Source organism: Portunus trituberculatus, chromosome 32, assembly GCF_017591435.1.
Source record: "Portunus trituberculatus isolate SZX2019 chromosome 32, ASM1759143v1, whole genome shotgun sequence".
In the NCBI taxonomy this organism is placed as follows: domain Eukaryota; kingdom Metazoa; phylum Arthropoda; class Malacostraca; order Decapoda; family Portunidae; genus Portunus; species Portunus trituberculatus.
Genome location: NC_059286.1, coordinates 13,650,193 through 13,668,181, shown reverse-complemented (window position 1 = coordinate 13,668,181; position 17,989 = coordinate 13,650,193). Strand labels below are relative to the sequence as shown.

Below are 17,989 nucleotides of genomic sequence, written 5' to 3'. Positions count from 1 at the left end.
TTATCTTTACCACCCAACACAGTATATACAGAGTGATAATAATGAAATATCACATACTCACTCTGTTGGTTAGGAGTACGATAGTTTCCAGTAAAGTACGACACTCCCGTTAAAGTGTCAATATTACATGTATGACCGCGTGTGAAAATTTATAAGCTTATATTTTTACTGCCTTACTAAAGATGATAAAACACTTCATGTACTCTCTCTCTCTCTCTCTCTCTCTCTCTCTGGAAAAATTACCCTTTTACCGTAGCAAATACGTATATCATTGTAAAACGACAAATAGAAGGTAATCAAGGGAAAAATACCTCAAGGTTTATGTAAGAGATGTAGATAATGATGATAAAATGATGATAAGGATGAACTACGTAGTTATTCTAATCTCTTGATTTTATAATACGGTTGTTCTGGTGTGTATAGCCTAGTCACCTATTCTTCCAGTTATTACTATTACTGTTACCACTGCTACTAATAATAATGACAACTTTTCTTAATATTTTCTTTTACGTGAATAGCAAAGACAGAGAGAGAGAGAGAGAGAGAGAGAGAGAGAGAGAGAGAGAGAGAGAGAGAGAGAGAGAATCTTATCGTGCATTGCTTCGTTTTTTTTTTTTTTTTTTTTAGTATATAACTAGTAGCATAAGTGTCTCCTGTGTTTAAATAGCATATTATTAATGTTACATGTAATTCAATAGGGTTATGTTTTAAGGTAGGGAGTAGGAAAAGGTACCTACTCACCATACTTTCTTTAACTTAATTGTAGGTAAAAGACTCCCTAAACTTGTAACGAAATATATCAAGAGAGAGAGAGAGAGAGAGAGAGAGAGAGAGAGAGAGACGCACTCATTTATACAGACAGCACGAACTTTTTTCTCCCTTTTATCAGAGGAGGACAATTTTAGCCGCGTCAAATCACAATAAATCAGCATAATTAACAGTGCGATAAATTTCCTCACAGGACAGGCTCTTCATTTCCCTCACAGCCAGCCAGCAAACCCCAGCGCGGCAGGAGGAGGGAAGTCACATGATGAGATAAATTATTTGTACCCGCGAACAAGTGCCACACCAGCCATAAGAATGCAGAATTATTACGCTCTATATTCTAAAACACCTCTCCGCACCTCCTCTATATTTAGAATTAAGTAAGACGAGTTTTCACAGGACTTTTTTTTTTCTATAGATCTCGTGGCATTTTTATCTTTTTCCATTATAAACAGAAGTAATACTCATTTATATTTTGAAACATGCTTCCCACCTCTGCTATATTTACGATTAAGTAGGACGAGTTTTCAAAGGACATTTTTATGGGTTTCGTGGCAGAAACTTTTTTTTTTCTCATTATAAACAGGAAAAACACTCATTTCCATAATTTTTTTTTAACCTCTATATTTATGATTAAGAAAGACGAGTTTTCAAGACATTTTTATGGGTTTCGTGGCAGATTAACTTTTTTTTCTCGTTATAAACAGGAAAAACACTTATTTCTATATTCTAAAACACTTCTCACCTCCGTTATATATTTTGATTAAGTAGTAAGTTTTAAATTTTTCTTCTATGAGTTTCGTGACAGATTTACTTTTTTTCTCATTATAAATAAAAGAAACTTGAGAACATGGCTAATCATTTCTGTACTTGAAAATCGTTAATTGAGGCTCGACACAAAGCCTATTAAATTACCAACCCCACACCCTCTCTCTCTCTCCAGTTTCATAGATCACAGAAATGATCAGTCACCCTTTCACTAACACTGCAGAACAATTATAAAACTAACTAAAATCATTTACGGTAAAAGCCATTGAAAGCCATTTTAATGAACTCTACAATAAAATGGAAAGTATACGAGATAGAAAGACCCTTGAAATGTTTGTTGCCAGTATATTCTCAAAAGTTTGTTTCTCGACTTCTTTACCAGCTCCAGTGGAAGTTGTGTAGTTTTAAAGGCCTTTCCGCGATTCCAGTAGTTGTTTTAACATTAGGGGGAAGGACAACACATGAGGATCTACGGAACGAATCCTTTTTATAAGCTTCCAAAATTATATATATAAAAAAAATAAATAAAAAATAAAGTTTCTAAATATTTGGTGAAGAAATGGTGTCAAATGAATTCTTGCAACTTGAACCTATACATCTGTTATCTCGTAAATCAAGAGTGACACACACACACACACACACAAAGGATTATGCTATATGAGTGTAACTACTGATGTACGTGAAGACTAAGTTTTCACATCATTCACCTAACGCATGCATCAAATTTCTCGTTTAATATTGACATGCTGGAGAGAGAGAGAGAGAGAGAGAGAGAGAGAGAGAGAGAGAGAGAGAGAGAGAGAGAGAGAGAGACCTATATATAACTGCTTCAGCATGTCCATACAAGATACCTTATATTCGTGCAAGATCAAAACGAAAAATACACATGAAAACTTTAATTCACCAGGCAGAGAGAGAGAGAGAGTAGAGTAGAGTTCACCCAAGTTAACATACAGGCATATCCTACCATTTCCTACACTTAATATCCTTCCTCCTCTGCCACCACCACCTCCTCCTCCTCCTCCTTCCATCTATGACCTTAATATTATTCCATGTAATCCTCACACATCCTCTCCTAAACCCCTCCTCCTCCTCCTCCTCCTCCCTCTCCCTCCCTCCTTCCCCACCAGTACATTCCTCTCACATATTCCAAGCTCAGATTCACCTGTTTATTGTTGTTACCTGAGATACTAATTAGTTTCCCCACCTGTCTAATATATCTCAATTAATTTTCCACTTCCAAGATTCACTCAAGTTTGTCTCCCTCCTCAGTCCTTCACACATTCCATTCTGGCTTAAGACATATTGGCAGGGTTGCTCTCTCTCTTTTTTTTTTTTTTTTTTCTTTAATGTGGGTAAGGAAATCTGGCCAAAAGCAGCAAGGACAACTAAACAAGAGAGACCCACTTAGATGTCAGTCCCTGAGCAAGTCCAAGAGAGTTCAGGATAGTCTTGAAGCCTCCCTCTTAAATGAGTTCAGGTCAAAGGAAGATGGAAATACAGAAGCAGGCAGGGAGTGTTTACAATCCTATACAGATGAACAAGGTGAACTGGTGCTACACTGTGAGAGGACACACACACAGTCTGACAAGGAGGGATACAAACCTGGGACCTCTGGCTTGCTAGCTGTGAAGGCTGGCCATTATGCCACCAGGGCCACCACAATGCACATCAAGACAAACTTCCACACGGCAATAAATGATTACAAGTGACTTCATATTTTTATTACAAACTTTAGGTATTTATGAAACTTAAGACAAAATCCATAACTTTTCAGCTTCCCCAGTCATTGTGAGAAGACAACAATTTTCACATCAGGAGCATCAAGTCCCTATACAACACTATGGTCTTCTACTCAGTATTAATGAACAGTCTTAAACCTGAGGTAAGAGGAAACACCAATTACTTTGAATGGCATGCACCAATATGTCACCACATTAAGCTATCACAGCTGGCCCTCATCATCACCTTGGCCTGCTTGGTGACATGAACATCCTGTCACCATAAACATTCTAGAATCAATTCAATTCAGCTTAGTGGAAGGAGTCTTGCCTTGATGTCAGCACTTAATGATGTGGTTTTCTTTTTTTTTGCCTTTCCATCTCATGGCTTCCCTTTACATCAATCTCTAGAGCTGCCTTGATGTCCCCTTGAGGAGCAGTACACAATTACCACTTACACAAGCACCACCTGACAATTAACACCTGACAATCGCCACCTGACACAACCACCACCTGACAGACTGACTCCACAATACAAAGAGCTGCAGGAATCTTCATCAATGACACACAATGACAAATCTCTGACAACACACTACCAAAAGAACCACAACATTACACACACAACAAATATTTCATAACAGATTTCCCATATAACCAAAAAACAAAACATTAGTAGTAATCAGAGAAACAATACACACAGCTGATAAACCGTTCCTGAATTCTGAACCACAAAACATGAACTTGGTTTTAATGTTACTCAGGCTCATCTGATCACAACCCATTAAGCTTCATCACACCATCCCAAACACAGATCAATACTGCCTTAGAATGATTCCGTCTATGGTATGAGCAATTGACCAATAAAATAGATTCATTAAGTATAGTATCAAGCCACCACCATGGGGCCTCCGTGGTACAGTGGAACCATGCATACTTTGGGGTCCGAGGGGTTTCCAAGTGCATGGGTTCAAATCCTGTCCACGGTCTGAGTGTAGGTTGGGCTTCCTCACTTGGGGCAACAGTTTTCTAGTGGATGGGCTTTGAGATAGGAGGTATCACAAAAAGTACCTCCTTTAGCCTATAAATTCCTGTGCAAACCCCACATGGTAAAAAAAAAAAAAAAAAAAAAAAAGGTAAAAAAGAAGCTTCCCATTGTCTATTTTCAGCATGTATATACTGCAATGACAAACTGCTTATTATTATTTTTTTTTTTATTACAGTTTTCAGCATTCTCTTAGCTTCACTTACTACATCCTACAATATATCCTGTCTTTAATGCAAGTCCTACAACATGTTCAGTCTCCATCAAACTCCTACAATATATCCTGTCCCTGTCAAGTTCTATTACATAACCTGTCTCTATCACAAGTCAAACATAATACCAACCTCCATCCCTCCTCACCCTCTCATTCCTATCTTGGTCTTGGCTATTCTGGTTGAGGTCTTGAGATGCCAGGTTGCCTCTTCCTCTGGTGTGTGTGTGGGCAAAGCTAGGTCTCTCTGGGTATGAGGTGGGCATTGTCAGGGTTGTGGAGCTGCATCTCCTCCCATACCAGGTAAGTGGACATGAGCCTAGTGAATAGCTAAATATATTAATCAATTACATATATAATTTGATATTTAGCTTTTACAGTTTAAAACAATTCCTGACCTCTATAGGGGATGCGTGTCAGGTCACCACTTCCTACAATCAATGTGAATATGTGCCAACTTATCTATATTTCATGTAGCTACATTCATAAGTTTTGTACATATTTGCATCACACACACAGCTGCTCCCTGATACACCAATGGGTTAGTTCCTGAAAATGAAATTGTAATCTTAGAGTGAAGTTAGGATTAAACAGGAAAAATAGGGATGTACTGCAAGACCTGAATGAATGTGCCATATGCCCTAAAGCCACTTAAAACCTGTCAAAACCATGGCATATCATCTGTAAATACTGTTATTGACTTAAGAAATAAAAGATGTTACATAAAACAAACAATAGAATAAAATTGAATACAGATAATTTTTGTACTTACTCTCCCTGTGGTATTGATTGTAGTATAAGTTCCCCATCAAGGCTGGAGGGCTAGCAGACCCCTTGCCCTGATGCCCCTACAGAGGCTAAGGGACACCCAGGGCCGTTGTGTGCTCATTCATCACCCTTATCACCTGCCATGAGGAAGGGCTCCACCATGGAAGAAGGGTTTCAAAGGATAGACAGAAGAGGTAAAGCCAGAAAAGGAAGGAATGCAGCAACAGAGGCTGATAGCCCAGCATGGCCAAGTCTGGACTGGCAGCAGGGGTGTGAGCTGGAGTATCTGGGTTAGCAGCAAGGCTGACTGGGCTGGTGGAAGGCTTGCAGAAGATGGAGATGGTGAGCTGTGAGGCATCTTGCCTCCCTTCTTTGTGAATCATACATTTCTCAAAACACTTTAATGGTTATATCTATCACATAAACAGCTGTTACACGCCTGGCAGAGTTTGGACTTTGTATTATATTTCTTAAGGACTTTCAAGCTGTGATCTATGCCACGGAACACATCCTGGAGTGTTTTGATATTCAGTCCTCTTCATGGTTCCAGCTCCTCCTCCAGAGACATTTAAATATACACACATGCACACACACACTCTCACTATGTGCACAATGAACGACAGGGCAACACAGCACGAGCGGTGTCACCTGTGTACAGTGTTGAGGGAGTGGTAGTGGGCCAGCTCCCTGGCACTGACTGATGGCACCAGGTTCTTGGCTGCCTTCTGCAAATCCTCCTCCGTGACCAGCACCTCTGCCTCCTCCTCCTGCAGGTGGCCGGCCCGCACCGCACTGATGCAGCGGTGCAGGGCTGTGTAGAGGGCATCAGTCACTAGGGCATACATGTCGGCTCCTGTCAGGCTGAGTGGCAGCAGGCTGGCCACTCTCTCCAGTGAGGTGGATGGACTGAGAGGTATTCTGAAATACAAGTACAGTTCACACACTGTTTCCATACACACTATTCTGATTCACATACAATACTGCACACAGTGAGCATTGCTGTGTGGCAGATCATCATACCACTCCTTGACACTCACTTGGATGACACGGCCCTCAGGATCTTCACCTGCCCCTCATGATCCTCACACACGCCCACAAACACCAGCTTCTCAAACCTACAACATGACAATGGATTAACAATGGACCATAACAAATTCATTATTATACAGTGGGATTGTAAGTACAAACACCTACAGTACATATGAAACAATCCAGTGGAGATACTGATACTTTGCCAAATGTGTATACAAGGATAATGCATTAAAACATCACAGATGAACTGATGAGCACGTTTAGTCTGGCAGCCAGACCACCTCACCTGCCAGGCCGCAGCAATGCAGGGTCCAGCAGGTCAGGTCTGTTGGTGGCGGCCAGCACGAAGACATCAGCTGCATCCGCTACCCCATCCAGCTCAGCCAGGAGAGCAGACACAATCCTGTTAGTTGAGGATCCTTGCATTTGTTATTAAGAAAGACATGGTGTTCAGACTTATCCTGAATCCTTACTGCTATTTCACGCTTCCAGATGCTAATGTAGTTCTGAATACATCCATTCATTCACTCCCTTCAAAAAACAAAGCCAATGTAATTTCCCTTCAAAAACAAAGCCAATGTAATTTCTTTGATACTCAATTATGCAAAGCTAAACAGCACAGGCCAGCCACCCACCGGTCCATGACGCCACCAGAGTCGCCCGAGTGGCCACGGTTTGGGGCAAGGGAGTCCAGCTCATCGAAGAACACCACACAAGGGGCAGCTGCGTTTGCCCGCCGGAACACTGTGGACCATAGCAACAACTGTTATCTGGGACACAAGTCACACTCAGCACATGCTCACTTCAACACACAGGACAAACACACAAAGACGGACTAATCTAGGACACAAACCACACTTACAGCCAACACCACATGTCTTGCCGCAAAGACACACACAAGAATAATAAACCAATAGTAAACATCAAATACCTTGCTGCAGTGTTACATTAAAAAGAGACATTCACACATATAATAAACCAACAGTAAACACCAAGCATTTCTTTCCATATAAGAGGGAAAACCACCGCTAAAAAAGCCAAAATCTCACACCACAAAAAAGGAAAGGCATCAAACTTTACATTCTGAAAGTCTCTGCTTCTGTATTTACATGAACTCATTTAAGAGGGAGGTTTCAAGACATCTATCCCATTCTTTTGGCTAATGTTCTCAGATCTACTCAGGAAACTGGCATCTAAGAGAACCTATTCATTCGATCGTTTTTGTTGCCCCTGGCCAGATTTCCTCTCTTACATAAAAAACACATACCAGGAAGCAGAGGACCACCTAAACATAGAAAAACATGCCAGAAAGAGAGAGGCCACCTAAACAAACACCTTAGCATTCTCCTCACACCACAGAGAGTAAACCCCACCACACACACACCTTGCCTGACGTTCTCCTCACTCTGGCCCACGTACATGTTGAGCAGCTCTGGGCCCTTCACCGAGAGGAAGTTCAAGCCACACTCTGTTGCCACAGCCTTGGCCAGCAGGGTCTTGCCAGTGCCGGGTGGGCCATACAGCAGCACACCTGACGGAGTCACAAGGAAGAGTGAAATAGATATCTGGCTGGTACATTTATCCTCACTTTTTTTGGCACAAGAGTAAAATAAAAAGTCTGGCTGTTGATTCATTTACATCCTCACTTTTTGTTGTGGTAAGAATGAAAATTCCCTCTGAGATCTAATTACTGTCAGCTTTTTGGGATGTATAAAATTAGGCTTCAGCTTAATTATTGAAGGTAAAATGGAAATCTGGCTATTGCTTAATTTACATCCTCACTCTTTTTATTGTTCATGGTATATATGAGTTAAAATCTCCTCTGAAAACTAACAATAATAAACTTTTTGGCATATATATAAAATCAAAGTTGAGTTTAATTATCAAAAGCAAAAGGAATTGTTGAAACACAATAAAGATTTACACAAGAAAATTTTAAATAAATATCTAGTAAATAATAACAAACTAATGCCAAAAACCTACTGTAATTAAAGCAAACATACATTATACAAGGCAGAATATTGTTTAAGATCAATAAATAAAAATCCAGATTGAAAACAAATATATAAAAAACTCACTACAGCAAACATACAAGATTATACACACAGAAGATAATTTAAGGTCAATATATAAAAGATACAGACTGAAAACTAATAAAACTAATACCTAACCTAACCTAAACCAACCCAACACAACTTTACCTAACCTAACCTAACACCATTCAACACCCAAGACTAAAAACTAATGAAAATAATACATAACCTAATCTAACCTAGCCTAACCTAATATAACCAAGCTTAACTTAACGGAACCTATCTTAACTTAACCTAACCTATCCTAATTTAACCTAACCTAAGTAACAAAACACTCCTCTCTGAATACTTCCACAGAGGCGCCCTTACCCGAGTGCCTCATCTTGCTGGCCACGAGGGAGGGGTAGCGGAGGGGCAGCTGTATGGTGTTGATGATCTGCCGCTTGGCCCCCTCCAAGCCCCCTACCTCCCCCCAATGGACCTGCGGGATGTGTGGCGCCCCCAGAGCCTCACTGCGACTCCCTTGCAGCTCATCTGAAGGACGAGACTCTTAATCTCTTCAGTACCATGACGCATTTTTATATTAAAATAGTGAAGACTGCGGCCATCAATCTTCTGACTTCCATAGACACTTCCTAATGTAAATAAAATGGTCTAATTGTACACAAATGTCAAGGTAAAATATGTCCTAAAACTGAGGTGGTCAAGTCATGGTAAGGCTACAAAAGTTACATTAGGAAGTTATTCAAGTTACAATGATACATTATTTCCTTTGTTGTATGTGCAAGGAACACTACTTCATTACTACTTCAGGAAAGGTGAGCACAAATGGTCTTTCTTTAATTTAGTTATTGTTATACTACTTCTTATCAAAATAGTAAAAAGTTGTAAAAACCTCATCTTTCCCAATATTAACTTTTAACATCTTGAAGTAGCTATCAGTAATAAGTTACAGAAACCTACTTTTTTTACTTATAACTTTTAATTGCCTCAAAAATAAAGTGTTTGAAACATCCGCTTCTCACTCTTAATCTTTACAAGTTACTCTCAATGCACAACAAATCAGGAAAGAACAATCCAGAGAGGCTATACCCAGTGCCTGCAGGAGGTCACAACACTGTAGGTGTGGTGATGAGCCCTGCTGCCTAACACCCTCGCTGCCAGACTGCTCCTCAGCCCCCTCAGCAGCCTCTCGTAGCAGGCAGCGTCTGGGAGAGGAACACAGTCATACATATTGCTGCCTCAACGGCTCAGAATTGGATGATAAAAAAGTGGGGAAGGTTAGGTAATGGGAGCTGGAAAAAAAAAAAAAAAAAAAAAAAAAAAAGAATGATGGATGTTTTTGGTCAATTCAAAATTATTAATACATATTACAACAAAAACAATGATAAAATTGTGATGGATATTTACTATCAATTCAAAATCAAAGAACTATCCTTGAAGAGTGGGTTAACTAGCAAGAATCTGAGGTTCAGTAAGATCTGAACCCCTAAACCCAAAAGTTGCTATGTGCAAACTGAACACAGCTGTCAGTTACAATACAGGATCCTTCAGTTACACACCAGCATAGAAGCCACACACCCACTCCTCAGCTAACTCTCCACACCAATGTTGATTTATCTATTTATCTTTTTTTTATCATGACCCAGCTTGATTTTATATTACATGCATTTCCTCCACAACCCAGTGCATCCATTTTATTGTTCCTTTATATCTGACATAGAAAATTACACACACACACACACACACACACACTTATTCACAAATCTGTTTACAATATGACAACCTACAGAACAAGACCTTTCAACACTTTTCCATACAGAACCATACTTTGAAGAACCCTGTACTACACACACATACCTTACAACACCTTTCTGTACTGAACCATACAATGAAGAACCCTCCCCTACACACACACATCTCCCCAGAACAAGACCTAACAACAGTTTTCTGCATCAACACATACTATGAAGAACCCTCCCCTACACACACAACTCCCCAAGCAACACTACTGGCCAGGTATAGACAGACAGCCAACATAAGTCCTCACCTGTTGGCAGCATTGACCAGTGCTATGAAGTCTCCCAGCATGAAGCCAGCCGTGCGCTGAGCTAGGGTGAGGTTCTGGTGTGCTGAGACCCATGGAGGTAAGAGCCACTTGAGCATATCACTGCGTTGACTAAGATCCGCCTCTCCCACACCCTCATGGTAGCTCCACACACTCCACAGGTCATCTGGAGCAGGGATTAGCACAGTGAGGGTTTGTGGGTAATGATGGGGAAGGATAAGCAAGGATCAGTTAGTGCATAGACCAGTTGTGTTAGCAGGCAGTGAAGAAAAGGGAGAGTAAGGAAAGGCTTTAGTATATTTTTGGATTGGAGGAAAAAGGGAAAGGTAAGTAAGCATTAGTTAGTACAAAATGCAGTTCTGTTAGCAGGCAGTGAAGGAAATGGAAGGCAAGGAAACATAATTTTGTCTCCATTTTACCTGAACTACATCTTAATTTTGCACATGTCACTGAAGTTACTGTCTTTTTACTCATCTTAACTATACTTACACAACTTACAGCACAATCAACAATACTAAAGCTGGTAACATCTCAAAAATTCCACCTCAAATTTAGTGCAAAATGCAAAAATTACCTACATTCTACTTCACCTTACAACTGAAACACTACATTATTCAAGCATCAACACTGAACAGACCTCACTCCATCAGTCTACAATAGAAAGAGGTTGTCTATGCAGCTGCCACAACACTTCACCACTCCACCACCTCAGCAGCTCACCAGAGAGTGCGTCACGGCTGGGGGCGGTGGACACGAGCACCACGGATGGCTCCTCACTGCACAGCTTTGCCGCCTCCTCCCTCAGCGCTGCAACCACCCGTGCATCCTCTTCACCATCACGGTCCTGAGTGTTGGGAGTTGAAATTTATTTTACTTTTTTTATTTTATCATTTTTTTGTAAGGAGAAATCTGGCCAAGAGTAACAAAAATCACTAAAAACAAAAAGGCCCACTTAGATGCCACTTAATTTGGGCTCAGTTAATATTCACAGACTCACTGAACATCAAACTTTAAATAATTCCTTTACTTCTTACCATGTCAATATCTATAAGCCATTTTAGACTCGGTGAATATCAAACTCTTATGAAATCTTTCCTTCTCATCTTGTCACTTATTAGCAAGCTGATATTTACAGACACAATGAATCTCTTGATAAATCTTAATCTCTTAATTTTCTAAAACTACAACTTGTCACATATGATATTTTTATTATAACCAATCAAGGAAAAAACAATGCAAGATTCAAAAAGTTATTCTTTCAGCAATATTTCAACACCACATTTCTATAAAAACTACAAACATCATATAAAAACATCACCAGCAACATATGAAAACAGATCTGCAAACCATCTAAACAATATGCAAAGTCAGGAAAAATATGACAATCTCGTGTTAAAAACAGGATATTATTAACTTGGCCCTATGAAAATGCAGCTAAAAAATACACAGATTAGAGAGAGAGAGAGAGAGAGAGAGAGAGAGAGAGAGAGAGAGAGAGAGAGAGAGAGAGAGAGAGAGAGAGAGAGAGAGAGAGAGAGACAATACCTTTGCTAAACAGTGGACATCCTGCAGCACGAGGACACAGGGGCCGAGGGACAATGCTCGTACAAACACCTGCCGCAGCTTTGCCTCGGTGGCGCCACTAGTGTCCCCGTGCACCTGCCAGCAGTTCACCCACACCACACCCAGACCCACAGCAGAGGCAGCCAACTTCACCACCTGCTCACTGCCTTGCCCTGGTGGACTGAGAACCAACACAGTGACACTCTTGATGTGGTTTGCTGTCTTGTCTTCTGGTTTACTTGAGGTTTTTGTACTTTTGATATTTGTTCTCTTATTAGTTATTGATGCTGAGGTATTTCTGTCACTGGAAACTAGACCTTTTTTGTGGTTTTTGTCCTGCAACACCATCCTCATTATTTTCCGCAGTCTACAGTACGCTTCTCTCAGTAAAGGAGGGACATCTATCTCCCATCACTGTTGAAACTCTCAGTGTACGATGGAAAGGCAGACGGTGTGGTGCCAGCAAGGTAGAGGTTTGTGCTGCCGACAGCTACATGAACACAGTGCTTCGTCTCTGCTCCAGACCTTCCAATGACTCTGATCACCTTTACGTAAATATTCTTTGGGGGAACAATGGCATTACTTGGTGTCAACTCATGGGCAAGATGGCTCGGTACAGGGAGGACCAGAGTGTCACCCAGCGATACAATTCTGCGGACTCTGAAGTAATCTATAAGTAAGGACTCCACTTCATCATTACATTTATACTGTGCCGACTCTATGACCTTGACATGCACCTCTGACGCTGTGTTGGGAAGGGAGGGAATGACATTCTCCATCTTATTCATGTCAACCCCTTGCACTTCATTCCACAAAGCAAGGACCTTCTTCACCACCTCTGATGGAACACCTGTGTAGCAATCCACAAAATCCACACTAATTCCTTTATCCACATCACTGCCAGCACCCAGCAGGTTGTGGTGGAGTACAGGAGACACCAGGCAAAGATTATCCTCCACACCAGGACTCACCACCACCTGAATCCACCTTCCTCCAGGATTTGAGAGGGAAAAACCACACATCTGTTTTGTAATGGAGTGACTGTCCTGGAAGAATAAAACTCTCTGCCACTGACCATTCCTCAGCTCAAGGTTCAAACCAGTTCTCTCACTCACAATAGCAATGGCATTCAGGTCCAGTTCACAGTGAAGGCCCTGAGGTGCTCTCCCCAAAAGGGCCTTCACAGACACCCTCCGCACTCTCAACCTGCACCTGGCCAGCCTCTGTCTCCGCAGATAGGTCGCATGTCTCAGAGGGTTGACAAGGTGTGGTTTGGCAGCCTTCAAGAACACACAGGTGAACAGCAACACCTGGAGGCAGGCTAATACTTCCTGTGGCTGTGGCATTGTGGATCTGAAACACAACACAGAGTTAAGTCCTATAGGAAATACTTAAATTTAGCTAAGTAACTATTCTTCTAATCAAATCCCCTGTCTAAGATTAGTGTAGTGTACTGTTGCCACCACAGGGTTGCTCTTCTGTGGTTTGACAAGGCTGTCCTGCAAAATACAGGTTAGGCTACGTTTACAGTCTAGTTTTCTAATTCATTTGATTACGAGGCAGACAACTAATTTACAAGTTTCATCTAACGAAAGAGCCACTGCAAAAATGTAACATATCATAATAGTTATTTGACTGATGACACAGCAAATATTGCCCGCCCTTCCTCCATAACCATCAACCATCAACCGTCTGCAGAAAGCCACAAGTAACACAAGGCAGTGTTACATGGAAAGCGTGTGGTGCACCAGCCAGGCGCCACACCACACACCCCAACACTCACCTCCTCTGACACTGACACGCCGCACTGCCTCCACCCTGACACCCCTTGAGCTACAGGACTAGAGATTGACGCCCGGACAGTGAAGCAGAGCAGGTACAGTGACAGGCACCAGTGTTCACACAGGCCGCAGCTGCCTGTGCTCTGTCCCCGTGGCCTCAGCCGAGTCAGCTGTGCTGTGTTGACAGGCGGCGATTCGGTGCTGTTACCAAATTTTCTGGTGAAAATATGCTAGTTAAGCCTTATGAAAATATGCTAGGTACCTAGGATAGGGTGAATGTAATACAAAAATATGCTACAATTATGCTAACATACAATTATCTTAGCATATTATAAGGAATCACTTGATTATTCATACACTGAAATCAGTGAGCATTTTTAACAGGATTACTTTACAGGTAAATGAAGATTCCCACTACTCAATACAATACAAAACAGGTAACCATTGTAAAAAAAAAATTCCATTAATTTTCCAACTAGAGCCAGTTAGTCCAGTTATCAATCAATTTACAAAGAACGTTAAAAAAGTTAGATTATATATATATATATATATATATATATATATATATATATTATATATATATATATATATATATATATATATATATATATATATATATATATATATATATATATATATATATATATATATATATATATATATATATATATATATATATATATATATATATATATATATATATATATATATATATATATATATATATATATATATATATATATATATGCCGTTGCCGCTGCCGCTGCCGTCGCCGCCACCACCACAGCGGGCTTCCATTCCTACTATTTTCTTCCTTCTCCTCCTATGTTGTACACTGTAAAATTAACTAATAACAACAGCAATAACAGCAGCAACGACAATAGAAGCAAGGAATGACAGGCGTGTGCTGACTGAATGGCGCGGGGACTGTGCGGCGCGGACTCAGCGGTGCAGACTCAGAAAAGAAACACCTTCACTGGGAATGAGTTCTAATATCTTATCTAGCATTTTTCTATGTGGAAGTTCACACTTTCTAGACAACAACACATACACATGGGTATGTCACACCATCGTAGTAAGCGTGCACTGTACTGCTGTGTGTAGCCCACTGGAGTCACTCTGATGGTTCCATCGCCAATACAACCAGTGTGCCAGGAAGCGAAGGTCAGCGTGTCTGAGACAAATATCATAATTGCAGCACCGGAATCTGCCACACCTACAACCGACTTCATAAATGGAACCGACTGTAGAGTCTAGAGAAACAATTACTGTACCGTGATATTTGTTGATTCCGAGTTTAGTGGTGGTAGTTGGTGGTGGTAGTGGTGATTATTTATTCATTTATTACTTTTCTTCTTATTTTCATAGTTTTTTTCTTCATTTAACCTTGAATGTGTTTGCTCATCACTATATACAAATGATGACAATTCTTGTTATTACGTACATGTATGGAATGTTGTTTTAATGTTTTGTCGATAAAAACAAACTGTGTGTGTGTGTGATGTAATACTTATTCCTATGTATCCATTTTGCGAGAGTGAATGCATGTACAGTACAGTATTCTCTCTCTCTCTCTCGATCTGCATGTGTTGGGGGGTTGGAGGGAGAGGTGTATCATTATGGAGAGGTGTATCATTATAAGTTACATGGGGGAAAATGAATAGATGTCTATGGCGTGTAGATGCAGCGAGCACGTGGTGTGTGAGCAATTAAAGGATTACAACCACCTGGTAGGAAGTGTAGTGTATTGGGGTCTCAGGCACCTTAAGTTTACACCCTCTCGACGCTCGGTCCGCTAATAAAATAGACTGAACGTCGCAGGAGCAATTTTGTGACGTTCATCCCGCGACGCAGTCCCCGCCCTTCTCAGACCTTGAACCATGACAGGCCATATCTCCGCTCCCCCACTTTACGCCACGCAAACTCACGCATAAACACACACACACACACACACACACACACACATTTATCCACTAACTGCTGCTTATCGATGTACACAGCAGGCCAGTAGTGTGTTCGTTACACCAGTGAACGATGGTAAGGACGATAAATATTGACGAGGAGACACACTCCATAGAGGGCAGGAGGGTGTCGCTTTGATGACGTCACTCATACACATACACTTTTCACACCGTTACTTCATTACCACCGGTGGAAAGTTGATCCATTCCATGAATAAAAATACTTCACTGCATTCACCTATTATCCACCTTTGAGTCGTTTCGAGGTGATAAAACAATAAGACATGGTGACGGTTAGCCTCACCTCCTCCCCTCTCTCTCCCACCCGCTACCCACCTCGTTCACTGGTTCAGATACATTTTCCCACCTTTTCCTAACTCCATTATTCGGTGTCCGCATTATGTTTTTAGGGCGTCTACAAATATTCTGATGAGTTTGAAGTGTTTCCAGTGGCTCTATTCAGTAAGTATGTGGCTTTTAGTGATGTTTTATGGCACGAGTATGAGCGAGCTCAACGGTCAAAATTTACGATTTGCTATTTGGAGATTTTTCATTTCAAGCTACAGCTGGGCCTTTATGGTATCAAAGAATCTCCTATGCTCTTTTACGTATGTCGCTGAACCATTGAGTCAAATATGTAGGGTTTAAAATGGTGTTCAGTTTTGATAAACGAAAATTTTATAATTTAGATTTATTTGTTTGTGGTTTCTGGTTCACGGTCTGGCTCGTTTTAGAATGTCTTAAAAGGTAGCTCAGACTCTGCAAAGTGTTAAAATACCTGCCAAGTAAAAATGGCTGGACTTTACGAAAGTTTTTAATCAGTCTTGATTTTAATGTTTTTGTTTTACATAAACATTATTTCATTCGTTCACTTTTGGTTCTAGATAATTATTGGATTCCTGAGAAGAGAGTTTATACTGTCTAATATTTTTTGAAAGAAGTATTAAGTCGAAATATATGGAAGTTTTAGGAGTTTTTCAAGTGCAAATGTTTTTATACTTTTAACATATTCAATTTACACCTTTTCTTTTAAACTATTTTAGCAGGAGATGTTTTGATGTTGTGAATATTAGTTAAAGTATCTATCAAGTCATAAAATATCATAAATTCGGTCATGGCTTCGTTTTTCCTATAAGTCGATTTTGAAATAAGTTCCGTTACGAACGTAAATCACTAACCGTCACCAGCCGCCCACCCGGCAGGCCAGGGCTGTGACGTCACCAAGTGGGCGAGGTTGGCTCAGCTGCCGCCTGCTGGCTGTGTTTAGCTAATATTTGGCACACTTGCATTGTTTTCCCACCACTGGTGTCACTTAATGGAGCCACATGACTACGCTTGGGTATCAAACCTTCAGATGCAACTGCCATTGGCAGGTTTTGGTATGATGAAAGATTAAGACGTGAGGCAAATTAAGGTGGTGGTGGCGGCGGTCTAACTCTCACTAGCGTTACTTGACCGTCCTTGTTGTGGGCGGCACGCAAATATTACAATGAATAACACAGTAAAAAACATCGCCTATTTCAACAAGACCATGTGCAACCTTCCCTACCTGGAAAAGTGTTTTGTGGGAGGGCGAGTCACTTACCAATATTACAGTGTTGTTGGCCGTCAGTAGCAGAAGCTTCCGGTCCTCCAAGCCAGACACTAAGCTTCCATCAGCCCACACAAAACACATAGAGGCAGCCACGGCCCATGTCACCGTCCTGATCAGCGAATATTTGTTAGATAAGGCACCAGCAGCACAACGCCGCCTTCCGAGTCACTCCTTGTCTCAAACAAAACTTGCCTCGGCGAGTCGGCTTCCTTTTCTCCCTCCCCCTCCTTGGTCAGTGGTGGCTGCGCGCGCTGGTCGAGGCAACCCACAATGCACTCGTTTCACTTACTTGCTACACACTTAACCAAAATGAAATATAACAAGGCATAAACATGTCAAACTAAATTATGTTATTATCAATGTAACTGTCAATGTATCCACTTGTATATCAGAAAGTTTTAGTAGAAAGAAGGCAAAGAAGCGTTGCAGAGAGGAGATAATATGAAAAATACTCGTTTAAACAGAGGAGGCGGTGGAGGAGGAAAGAACGAGGGAGGTGATGATGATGATGAGGAGGAGGAGGAGCTTCACCTCTCACTCCCAACCACTGACGCAATAAAAATTGCCCCATACCGTAGAGAATAGTAGTAGTAGTAGTAGTAGTAGTAGTAGTAGTAGTAGTAGACAATATGGGTATCTTTCTAGAATCTAATGTGTTATTGTATATAGTTAAAAAACTTTA

General features: G+C 40.9%; 1 protein-coding gene across 1 annotated transcript; it reads right to left on the bottom strand.

The window, feature by feature from the left end:
• Positions 1-3,039: 3,039 nt before the first annotated feature.
• LOC123511908 (peroxisome assembly factor 2-like) lies at positions 3,040-17,572 on the bottom strand. The gene is given in 14 exon segments (XM_045267983.1): positions 3,040-5,056; positions 5,280-6,193; positions 6,313-6,390; positions 6,594-6,710; positions 6,943-7,051; positions 7,692-7,838; positions 8,710-8,874; positions 9,433-9,548; positions 10,391-10,574; positions 11,129-11,252; positions 11,954-12,378; positions 12,381-13,324; positions 13,755-13,968; positions 17,299-17,572. Coding segments are annotated over 11 exon segments (2,676 nt in total). The 5' UTR covers positions 13,318-13,324; positions 13,755-13,968; positions 17,299-17,572; the 3' UTR covers positions 3,040-5,056; positions 5,280-5,919.
• Positions 17,573-17,989: the final 417 nt, after the last annotated feature.